The sequence below is a fragment of the Limanda limanda genome, chromosome 1 (assembly GCF_963576545.1).
Source record: "Limanda limanda chromosome 1, fLimLim1.1, whole genome shotgun sequence".
In the NCBI taxonomy this organism is placed as follows: Eukaryota; Metazoa; Chordata; class Actinopteri; order Pleuronectiformes; family Pleuronectidae; genus Limanda; species Limanda limanda.
Window position 1 is genome coordinate 2,534,940 of NC_083636.1, and position 12,009 is coordinate 2,546,948.

At 42.5% G+C, this 12,009-nt stretch overlaps 1 protein-coding gene across 1 annotated transcript in view; it reads left to right on the forward strand.

Annotated features, from left to right (window-relative positions):
- LOC133011191 (WD repeat-containing protein 7) overlaps positions 1 to 11,319 on the forward strand; it is a 74,420-nt gene extending 63,101 nt beyond the window's left edge. The window contains exons 25-30 of the mRNA XM_061078898.1: positions 2,112 to 2,229; positions 2,310 to 2,459; positions 2,631 to 2,713; positions 3,186 to 3,285; positions 7,530 to 7,634; positions 8,833 to 11,319. Coding sequence (XP_060934881.1) covers positions 2,112 to 2,229; positions 2,310 to 2,459; positions 2,631 to 2,713; positions 3,186 to 3,285; positions 7,530 to 7,634; positions 8,833 to 9,036 — 760 coding nt within the window. The 3' untranslated portion in view covers positions 9,037 to 11,319. The remainder of the gene's footprint in view (positions 1 to 2,111; positions 2,230 to 2,309; positions 2,460 to 2,630; positions 2,714 to 3,185; positions 3,286 to 7,529; positions 7,635 to 8,832) is intronic.
- The last annotated feature ends 690 nt before the right edge of the window (positions 11,320 to 12,009 follow it).

Sequence of the window (12,009 nt, forward strand, 5' to 3'; positions counted from 1 at the left end):
TGTACATTTGCAAATACTGTGCAAAGACCTATGTTAAGAATGACACAACGATGCAGAAGCATATAGTCAAGTGCCCAAAGTTTCCTCAGGGCTCAAATCAGCCTATGACACAACAAAATGTTTATATTTATGTCTGTATATGACAAGGTAAATACAGTTAGTATAAATTACCCACAACATTTCCAGTTCATTCCCGTTTATTCCCGTTAATTCCCGTTACTTCCCATGGAAAGTTTCCAACTTTGAATATTCTCGGAATTTTGCAACCCTAAATAAGACACATATTCTTATTTATTTTAATTAATAAAACTGCTTTTAGACCAGCGCTGAGGTCCAGGTAGTTTCAGGACCTGTGGTTTTACTGGAACCGGGAGAATAAAAATATCCAGAAAATTGGGTCCTGATATTTTCTGTAGTTCTTGCCTGAAAACGGTGTGTGTGTGTGTGTGTCTGTGTGTGTCTGTGAGTGTGAGACTCTAATGATAATCCAGATTATTTCATTACATTCTAAATGTTGCCCATTAACCTCGGTGCTTCCCAGCACAATTAGCTCCCTGCTCTCCTGCTGCCTTATATCAACACGCTGACTGTTTCCAATTACAGCCGCCTCTCCAAATGAAATTAAACATTTCAATATTGCTGATATATTGCCAATATATTACCAGTATTAATTACAACAATCTGTAGCTGTGATCTGTAATCAGAGGAGATGAATCGTGCAGCTCGGCTGGCCGGCCGCTCGCCCATCACTCCCCCCCCACTCCCTCCCTCTCCCCAGAGTCATTTGTTAACAAGGTGGCCTTGCTCGGCCGCTCTCTTTCTCTCTCTCCTCCTCACACACACACACACACACACACACACACACACACACACAGACACACACACTCTCAGAGGGGTGTGGGGCCAGCTGTTAGGGTGTGTGTGTCTAATTCTTGTTGCATTGTGGGAGTCCATTATGCTGTCGTCTGGTGAATGGCTCCCATTGACTCGGCCTTGACATTATAAGCTGCTCGCTAATCTCTTCACTCCATATATTAGTAAGGCTCCATCTCTCTCTCTCTCTCCATCTCTCTCTCTCTCCCTCTCTCTCTCTCTCTCTCTCTCTCTCTCCATCTCTCTCTCTCCATCTCTCTCTATCCGCCCAGCTTCTCACTTGTATCTAATTTACTTTCTCTCGCTCAGAAATTATTTATTTAGGCATCGTTTTTTTTTCTACATTTGCTCTTTTGTTAAATATCTGTTTCTATATTTTTCTTATGATTCCATCGCAAGAAAATGTGCATTGCAGCGATTAATGCATGTGTATTTAGATAGATAGATAAATAGATAGATAGATAGATAGATAGATAGATAGATAGATAGATAGATAGATAGATAGATAGATAGATAGATAGATAGATAGATAGATAGATAGATAGATAGATAGATAGATAGATAGATAGATAGATTACTTTATTCATCCCCGAAGGGAAATTAAGTCGTCATAGCAGCCGGTATATTTGAATACAATAAAAAACAATACAATAGAATATAATAAAAAAATATTGAGGTAGAAAGAATAAAAACAGAAACACAAGATAAATAGGTAGATAAGGTGCAGTGGCAAGATGATGGTAATAGTACTGATGATATGATGGTAATGTTATTGTTAGACAGTATATAAGAATAGTAGAGTATATATAGTATATAATATAACATAATATATATTTATATATGATAGTAATTATACCAATATAATAGCAGTATATAGTAATAATGGCAGCAACAGTATATATAAAACGTCATTTATATAAATGTGATTCTATTCTTGTCAAAAGTCAAACTCTCTCTACATGTGCAGTTAAATGTTGAAAGAATATAAATTGAATCATGTGTTGTGTCGATATTATTATAATATTTCCTGTAGAAATATTACTTGTTTATGAAATATGTTCTGTAATCGGCCCTTTGAAGTTACTGAGTCGTTTTTAAAGATGTGTCTCTTCTGGATCTTTACATTCTACAGAACTCTGTGTTTGTTCATCTCACAACTTCAAGAAGTGTTTAATAAATCCGTTGCTTGTGTATTTTGGGATTTATAAATATCAATGTTCTCATTTCTCTCTCCACAGCATCACGATGGGTTTGCCTCTCAACCCGCCGGCGGACTCCGCTCGCTCGTCTCGCCACGCCCTCTCTCTCATCGCCACGGCCCGGCCGCCGGCCTTCATCACCACCATCGCACGAGAGGTGAGACTTCACACAGACAGCGAACGTGTCGTCGTAATTATTTCCATGTTATATTAATATTAATTGTTTGTGTTGCTCAGGTGCATCGGTACAACGCGGCCCAGGCGAACTCGCAGTCGCAGCAGAACGTTCACACCACCACTCTGACCCGAGCCAAGACCGAGATCCTGAGAGTCATCGACATCCTGATCGAGAAGATGCCGGGCGACGTGGTGGATCTGCTGGTGGAGGTGAACAACACAACGTGAACAACACAACATGAGCAACACAACATGAACAACACAACATGAACAACACAACATGAACAACACAACATGAACAACACAACAACATCTCACCACACGTCACCCATCAGATCATCAGAAGAAGAAGAAGATCTAATGTCTCCTCCTCTTCCTCAGGTGATGGACATCATCATGTACTGCATCGAAGGTTCTCTGGTGAAGAAGAAAGGTCTACAGGAGTGTTTCCCTGCCATATGCAAGTAAGTGGGTGTTAACAACCCCCCCCACCCCCCCACGCACGTCCTTACAAGGTCAGTGGGGCGGTGGCTTGGAGAGGAGTTAAGGCAAGTTGACCCCAGGCTGATGTAAGAGGTCAGAGGTCAACTGACCGGGGGACAGATATCAGCCTGAGGGCGACTCAATCTGTTTGTGAATGTGTGAATATATTATGGTTGTGTGTGTTTGTGTGTGTGTCCTTCCGTCACTTCCTGGCAACAAATATAGAAAGTAATGCAGGTGTATAGAGGATGGAGAGTAAATACAGGGTCCAAACATGATCGCCCCCTGGTGGCTGGCTGCAGTAAACCCTTCGTCCAAGCTGATAGGAGGAAGTGGAGACGTGTCGTCCATCTTTAGAACCAGTCCAGAGTATGAAGTGTTTAAACCGTGTTGACAGGAAGTGGCTGAAATCTGTCTTTGCTGATTTGCTGGTTCTCTCCCCCCCCCCCCCAGGTTCTACATGGTGGGTTACTGCGACCGCAGCCACCGCATCGCTGTCGGAGCACGCCAGGGCTCGGTGGCGCTCTACGACGTTCGGACGGGAAAATGTCAGGTTCGTCCAAAACGCTGCTCTCCTCCTCTGCTCTGTTCAATCACGTCCTTCTTTCCCTCCTCACACGTTCCATCCATCATCCATCCATCTCTTCATCCATCTCTTTATCCATCCATCCATCCATCTCTTTATCCATCCATCCATCTCTTCATCCATCTCTTTATCCATCCATTCATCCATATCCTTGACTTTGTCCTACATCTTTCTTGCATTGTTGTAAAGTGTCACATGGTCCTTTAATGATGATAATTATTATTATTAACTTTCTTCTGTGGGAGGAGAAAAGAGAGGGAACGATGGGCGAGCAGGAGCCGGGGGGGGGGGGTGAACCGATTGAAGGAAGGAGGAGTTTAGTTGATGTCTCTTCTTTTCTTTCCCTCAATCGTTGAGTGACGATGAAGTGATGAGTCTCTTAATCACGCTTCTGTCTTTGCACACTTTTACGTTTGATTGTGTGTGTGTGTGTGTGATTGTGCAGTGTGTGTGTGTGTGTGTGTTGGTAATTTGCTGTGTATTGATTTGCAGTAACCCGAGCAGTCTAGTCTAGTGGGGGGGGGGGGGGCCTGTTCAGCCAACATCTCGTGTGTTTACGTTTGTGTTCACGACATAAAGACAGGAGACGCTTTCCCTTTGTGTTTTATTTGAAGTAATTAACATTTAATAGATGAAGCCTTTGTGGGAAATGTGTGTATGTCTGTGTGTGTGTGTCTGTGTGTGTTTGTGTGTCTGTGTGTGTGTTTCCTCACTAATGGAAGCTAAAGCTTTATTCTGCTTATAGGAATGTGTATCTCTCAGGCTTCATTATCTCTGATTCTTCTTATTGATTCTGGAGTTTATTGGTTATATAATGTTTTCATGTCCCGAAAGTGAAGACAAATCATCTCGATCGCCCCTGGTGGCTGACTGCAGTACAGGTCTTAAACTCCGCCTCCTCCACGTTAGCAGATGGGACATAAGTTTTAACACATTTGTGGAATTTGTCAAACCACTTCAGGAAGTTTGGGATAAAAAACAACAAGCTTTTCTTATTACAGTGGTTCCAGTACTTTATATTTCCATGAGATCACTGGTTCCAGTTCACAGAAAAACAAAAAGAGTCATAAATGGTTTGATTTGTGAAATCCGAGAAAAGAGGAGGAGGGAAAAGAGTGAAGGAGGAAAGAAAGAAGAGAAGAGCTGCAGGAGGGATGAAGGGTTGACATGAGCAAAATGGAGATGAAGTGATAACTGAGGAAGGAAGTGAAGAAAGAATCAGAAGGAGGTGAAGGAAAAGATGACGTGAGAGTTTTTACTCACAATCTCAGTGTGTGTGCGTGTGCGTGTGTGTGTGTGTGTGTGTGTGTGTGTGTGTGTGTGTGTGTGTGTGTGTGTGTGTGTGTGTGTGTGTGTGTGTGTGTGTGTGTGTGTGTGTGTGTGTGTGTGTGTGTGTGTGTGTGTGTGTGTGTGTGTGTGTGTGTGTGTCCATCTAACCGTAGCTAGCTTGTCCCTGCATGACCATCTGCCACAGCTTTGATCAGCCTCCGTGAACAGTCCTTTGTCAGCTGCATTACTCAGTGTGTGGGGTTGTGTGTGTGTGTGTGTGTGGTTGTGTGTGTGTGTGTGTGTGTGAGGTTGTGTGTGTGTGTGTGTGTCCAGCTGCTTGCTCGGCTTCTTTAACAGACTCCACTAATTGAACACAAAGAAACAATCTGAATGATCTTTCTCTCCGTCTGCATCTGTTTCTTTCTGGATCCGGAGGAGAAGTCGGGAGCTGGAGGCGGAGCTTCACACCTCCCACACCCCCGATCCTCTACATCCCATAATGAGCCGAGCCAGTGGCACACTCTGACTCACGCGATAGGAGAACTGATATGGATTCGGACCATTATAAAACTCGAGCGTCTCTTAGAGGAACAGGAACCAGCTGACTCCCAGGCTGTGATGTCACTCGTTTACTGACGGAGCTCCTTCATCTCCGTCTTCTCTTGTGGGCGTGTCCTCGTGGACGTAGCTCGGAGACGTTGGACGCACCTGAGACGGCGTCAAGTGTTAACCAATCACGTTAGATGATTAAAAAAATGTAAATCAATACCTATTGGCTGTAAATAACAGTGGGAGTGTCTGTAACAGCCAATCACAGAGCAGCCTCAGCTCCTCGTGGTTGACAAAACTTTCAGAAACCCATATTCACTTCCATGTGGGCGGAGCCAAGCAACAGGAAGTGGATTTATTTAAAGAGAAATTAACCAAATACACTTTTTTAACAGTTTCGTGCTCGAAGTTGTGTTCTTTCAACCGGGAGCAACGAGGAAAATATTATTATGAGGTGGAGCTTAAGAGCTGTCAATCATGGGGGATGGAAACAAAATGGGATGAGCCTTCTGTGACGCACACACACACACACACACACACACACACACACACACACACACACACACACACACACAGTCCCCAGGCGTCAGGTGTAGTGAAGTACAGAGTGCTGCTGTAAATGGTTTCAGTTTGCTTCACTGCTCTCTGATAGGCTGATTGATTTGGTATTCAGTCCACCGTGACACACACACACACACACACACACACACCGTGACACACACACACACACACACACACACACACACCGTGACACACACACACACACACACACACTCATCATAATATATATGAAATCATCAATATTTGATCACATTAAATTGTTCCACTCGTCTTTGTGTTGAATCTTTCCGACCTGCGCTCTGATTGGACGAGAGCGTATCGTTCATTTATCCAGATTTTGTTTTTAATTTTAAATCTTTCTTTTCAGTTGTTGCTTCTCATTTCATTTCTCAGCCTCATGGAAGTTTTGTGCTGATTTAACATTAAAAGTTTCCACTTCATAAACGCACTGAAACATTGAATTAGTCCCGCCCACAGAGCAGCAGCAGGAGCTCTGATTGGCCAGTGGCTGTTGGTCAGAGTGTTTTTTTGTGTTTGAAGGTTTTAACAATAACCACAGAGAGAAAAATAAATTATAAAAATGTTTATTTGGGTATATTTTAAGTTTTAGATGAATTTGGACATTCAGGTTCTTCAGTTGTGGAGATTTTCGAAAAATAGAAAATTGTTTTTGGTTTGATGAATATTTGCCGACACAGTTTTCTCCTCTTCACTCTGAGCACTGGTGATGTTAATGGGATCAGGAGAAACCACTGGAGGAGAACTGGTGACCGGGGGGGGGGGGGGGGGGGGCTGAACACTGGAAGGTGAAAGAAATCAAAATGAAGGGATTCATTAGGAGAGAGGTGGAGGAAAGAGGTGAAGGAGCCGGAGAGATTATTTATTTTTTCTGCTGGAATCTAATCGTGTTTCCAGCAAAAGAAAGAACGAATTAAAAAGATGAGATTTTTATTTCATTGCATTATTAGTTTTTTCTGCTTTAATCGCTGCAGACGGTTATTATTTCGGGGTCTGAGCGCCTGAGGCGACGCGTGGTAATCTCATCTGGAGGTGAGAGTTTGTAAAGCCAGTCGCACGCGGGCGGGGGGGGGGTATCTGGGTGGGGGTGGGGGGCGGTGGTTATTGCCTCACACACACCGTGCATCTGGTGGGACGGTTTATTGCGTTACACGTGGCGCGCGTCGCTTGATTCTGTCCCCAGAGTTCTGCCGGCGCATGGCAGCATATGTTGGAGCAGAAGCTGAACCCCCCCCCCCAACCCCCCCCCGATGGAGTTAACTCCACCAAACCAAACACTTTCTGTCCGGGCGCCGCGGCAAAACGAGTCTTTTTCTGAGGCGACTTTATAACATTTTCTCCGAGGAGGAAAGTTTGTTCTTCATCAGAGAAACATGTGAACCTGAACCTGATGACATCCATATAAAGAAACAGTTGTAGTATTATTGATTCTATAGACTATGCAGCTAATATTTATTCACAGGATATAGGTAAAATATAGTCATAAGATAAAGAACAAAACATAGATATCTCAACACTGCACACGAGATAAACACAGGATCCATTTAAAGATGTTTTATCCATATTTGATTTTCTTTTCCAGGGACAGATTCTTAATAACTGTTCCCATGTGTTTTATATGATTTATCGTGAATGAACATGTTTACGTCACATCAGACTTTGTGATCAGGAAACTTCAGTCGTCTTCTTCCTCATCAGTTCATCTTCTCTGTGTTCTTCTCTGTGTTTGACCTAAAACCAGATTGTTGTTACAAATACAAAGAAATATTAATAATAATAATAATGATGATTGTTTTGTCTCTTTCTCTCTGTAGAACATCCATGGTCATAAGGGTCCGATCACCTCGGTGTCATTCGCCCCTGACGGCCGTTACCTAGCAACCTACTCTAACGCCGACAGCCACATCTCCTTCTGGCAGGTGAATGACACACAAACACACAAACACAAACACACAAACACACAAACACACAAACACAAACACACAGATATTCATCTCTCACTTAATGGTCAAGACTTAATTTCTCTGTCAGAAATAGTATTTTAAAAAGTGAATCTCTTTATAGCAGCCAAGTTTGTCATAAAAATGACAAACTTCTTCTCATTTGACCTATTTAATTATTCAAATTTTCCTATAGATTTCTAATTTTTTATTTATGAATTCATCTATAAAACCTGAAGTGTAACTCAGAGGAATGTGAGCAGAGACAGTCGACACAGACAGACATGTTCGTCTTGTCTTCTTCCCAGAACTGTTATTTTGAAGGAAAGGTCTTTACGACCTCTGACACGACTGTCTGCCGACACACACACACACACACACACACACACACACACACACACACACACACACACACACACACACACACACACACACACACACACACACACTAATGGCATTACTGTAAGCATAAACCGCTGCTGCTGCGCCGGCAGGACGGCTGCTGTGGTAATGAGCTGGCAGACGCTGTGTCGGTGTATGTGTGTGAGGGGGGGGGCCCCGCGTCGTCTCAGGAAACGATAGAGTTTCTACTGGCTGTGTTTTTCCTACACACACACGCACGCACACACGCACACACACACACACACACACACACACACTCTCTGGCTGTGTCCAGTTTCAGGCTCAGACTTCCCAGCGACCGAAATTCACATTTTAAAAGAGACAAGTTAATCTTCAGGTTGATAAAGTTGATTAGTGTTAATTGTAAAATGTTTAAATGATCTGATGTTAGAAATACGTCAAATACTCAGCTCCTTACTTTCCGCTGCCGCTAGCCACTAGCCGCTAGCTGCTAGCCGCTAGCCACTAGCCGCTAGTCGCTAGCCACTAGCTGCTAGCCACCAGTCGCTAGCCACTACCTGCTAGCCGCTAGCTGCTAGCCACTACCTGCTAGTCACTCAGAGTCCGAACTCCTGACGAGGTTTTTCAGAGTCTTCGTTTCCTTCGAGGATTCATCAGTTCGTCACTAAAAGCAGATTCCCAGTAGATTTTTGTATAATCAAACCAAACCTAAAGGTCGAGGTGTGAGGTCATCCCCTCCTGGAAGGTGATGACCTCTTGACCCGGTGCAGGTGCTGGTTCCTGACCAGTGGTCTCATGTTGTGTTGCTCCCCAGATGAACACCAGTCTGCTGGGCAGCATCGGGATGCTGAACTCGGCTCCTCAGCTCCGCTGCATCAAGACCTACCAGGTTCCTCCGGTGCAGCCGGCGTCCCCGGGCTCCCAGAACCACCTGAAGCTGGCCCGCCTCATCTGGACCTCCAACCGCAACGTGATCCTGATGGCCCACGACGGGAAGGAGCACCGCTTCATGGTCTGAGCTCCGGCCTCGGGTTCGACTCCTTTTACCTTAGTTTCCTTTTCTGAGGCAGAATCAGAAACGATTCTCTCGTGGTCGATATCATTTTAAACCCAAAATGTTAAGAGTGTAAAATGAAGCTGAGGAAGTTTTCACATCAAAGTTCATCAGTCGAGGAACGAAGCTGCTTCAGGACTTTTTCTTCCCATTAAATTATTTTCCTGAGTGAACTCACTCATGTATTTAAAGTTCCTGAGTGAAGCCACGTTTACATTTTAAACTGCATCATGTGTTTGGAGTCGTTTGCATCTTCTCGTCATTCTGTTCCAAACGTTTTGACTCGCAGCCTTTTGGCTTCTCATCGAAATTAAATTTAAAGTTCATGAAGAGAATCTTATTTTTAAATATCTGAACTTCAGGTATTCGTGGATTTATTGAGCAGAAACATGCTCTGGAACATTTAGAACATGGATTGAGAATTAATTTATTTTCTTTTTCTGCAGTAGTATTATAAGATACACAAAAACAGCAAAGACATGACACGTCTGTTCCTGCTCTTTCCTCTTGTGTTCTTCAGTCTCACTGTTTTCATTCTGTATCTGTCCGACCACATTTTGGTCCAAAATCTTTTCCCCTCACGTTATTTCTCGTAATGTTAAAACGTTCCTGAAGCTTTTTAAATTTGAAGGAAACAGCAGCTGATTTTTTTATTTGCCTCATTTTATCCCCGGCTTCACTTTTCTTTTTTCTTTGTGGCCGAAGTGAAAACTGCTCCTGGCTTCACAGCTGGTTTTTCCCTCTGACCTTGAAGAGGCCACCTCCAGATATGATAGTGTACATATACATTAAATATATATATATCATCAGAGCTGCTGTGTAATGTAGGCTGGTGTTAATCTTGTACAGTGAGCGTGAATCCAGTTGTGTGTATTTATTGTTGCTAACGTGACGTCTGCCTGGCGCTGAACTCCGATGACTTCTCATCTCAGTTCATCTGAAACGTTTCCAGTTGTTTTAACTTGTAAAATGAGATTTAACTTAACGATTAAAGTCTTTTCACGATATAAAGAATTCCTCGACAGATAGAAAAGCAGGAGAAAATTCAGTAATTAAAGAAAACCAACTCTTCTCTAATTAACAGCCGTGGGTTCGACCAGGCTTGATGCATCTCTTTAGCTTGGAGCTAACACACTCATTACTTCTTATGAGGAATGCTAACCGCTACATCAGCGTTATGTATAAAGAGAAACTTTCTTTAGGCTGCGTCTGTAAAACCAGGACGTTGTGTTATCAGGACACATTTTTAATTTAACGTCTGATTGTGTAACTGTTGTAAATGTCCCAGAGCAGCTTCTTGCTTTTAAACATTTTATCCCTCAGAGTTTAATGCAGAGATATAGGAGAATATAATAGGATCTGTATAAAGTTATTTACTGCTCCCGTGTGTTGGACGCACTTCACGTCACCTCAGTTTCATTAGTGCCGTCAGAAAGCTTCTCACACGTCACACACCTGGAAACTGTAGCGTGTCAAAGCTTTTCACAACTTCCTCCTCTCCTTAGAAAACACACACACACAGAGACAGACACAGACACACACACGTCAAGTCCTCTTTGAGCTCTTGATTCCACGTTTTCTCCACCGCTCTTAACGGTTTGGGGAGAATCTGTTTTAGGCGGCGTCTCTGGGGAGTAAAGGTGAGAAGAGTAGAGCTGAGGAAGAGCTGGAGAGTAAATAACAAGTGAGGAAGATCAGCTCGTTCAGCCAGAAAAACAAGTTTCTCTCCGCTGAAGGAAGTGAAGTGAAAAGTCTCCGAAGCTTCATGAGAAACCTGATGTTACCGGACACGTCTGTAAACCTGCAGCTTTCTGAATCTTCACATAAAAAACAGATCATAACAGAAGAATAATTCTCACAGATTATTTCTATAGTTTCCTTTCTTTCTCCTCTTGTTTTATTGTGAATCAGCTTCTTTTCCTCACGTGTGAAAATCAAATCATTTCCTTCAGCTTCCGACTCGTCAGCTGATTATTCACTTGAAAAAAACAGTTTATTTCTCGATTTCACACTAAATGTTTCAGAATTGTTCTAATTTTTTTTTTGATGTGATTAAATATTTATTGTTCCGGAGTAAAAGTAGTGTAGATATTTGTGTGCGTGTTGGTCTGTGTGTGTGTGTGTGTGTGTGTGTTGCATGTATACAGGCTCTCCTCAGTGTAACAGTGCAGCTTGAATCTATTGTGCATCATATTAACAACATGTGTTGCTGTTGTTGACTTTGTGTCCATTAAAGATGAAAACGTGTGTTTGATTCTCCGTCTTCTTTTCTTTAACCTCGACTGAGGCTCGGGGGGTAAAGCGGGTGGTCCACTAACCGGAGGGTCGGCGGTTTGATCCCCGAGCATCATTTCCTGTCTGATCTTCTGAATCCTGAATGAAAACTGTAGATTCTGTCGGGATCCAAACCGAGTGACATGAACTTTCTCCTGTTATTTAAATTCTCTTCTTCTCTGAACATCACGATGAGTTTGATCCTTTGATCTCGACTCAGATCAAAGGATCAATGTCTCACTTCTCTTTCATCTCACGTCCTCGTTCGGTTTAAAGACATAAAAGTAAAGTGTGTTGATTATAACTTGAGGTGAGAGATGATTAAAGTTATTAACTCAGTAATTCACTTTTAACTTCAGTATGAAAATATATCAAGAGTGAAACAAATTAATCAAAAAGATTCTCAAACTTTTCTGTTTCAATTAAACCAAAATATCTTGAATTCAAACGTGAATATTAAAGATCATTAGAGTCTGTGTGAAACAAGGATTCACTCATTAGTTTAAATTTAAAAACTTATTTTCTCTGAATCTTTATCTTTATTTCTTCTTCTTCCTCTTTATTTGATGTCTTTTGGCCTCGATTGTTTCTTCTTCTGTGGTTTTTGTCGTCGCCTGGATTCGTCCTTCAGGTTAAGAATAAATAAAAGTCTAAAACGCAGCA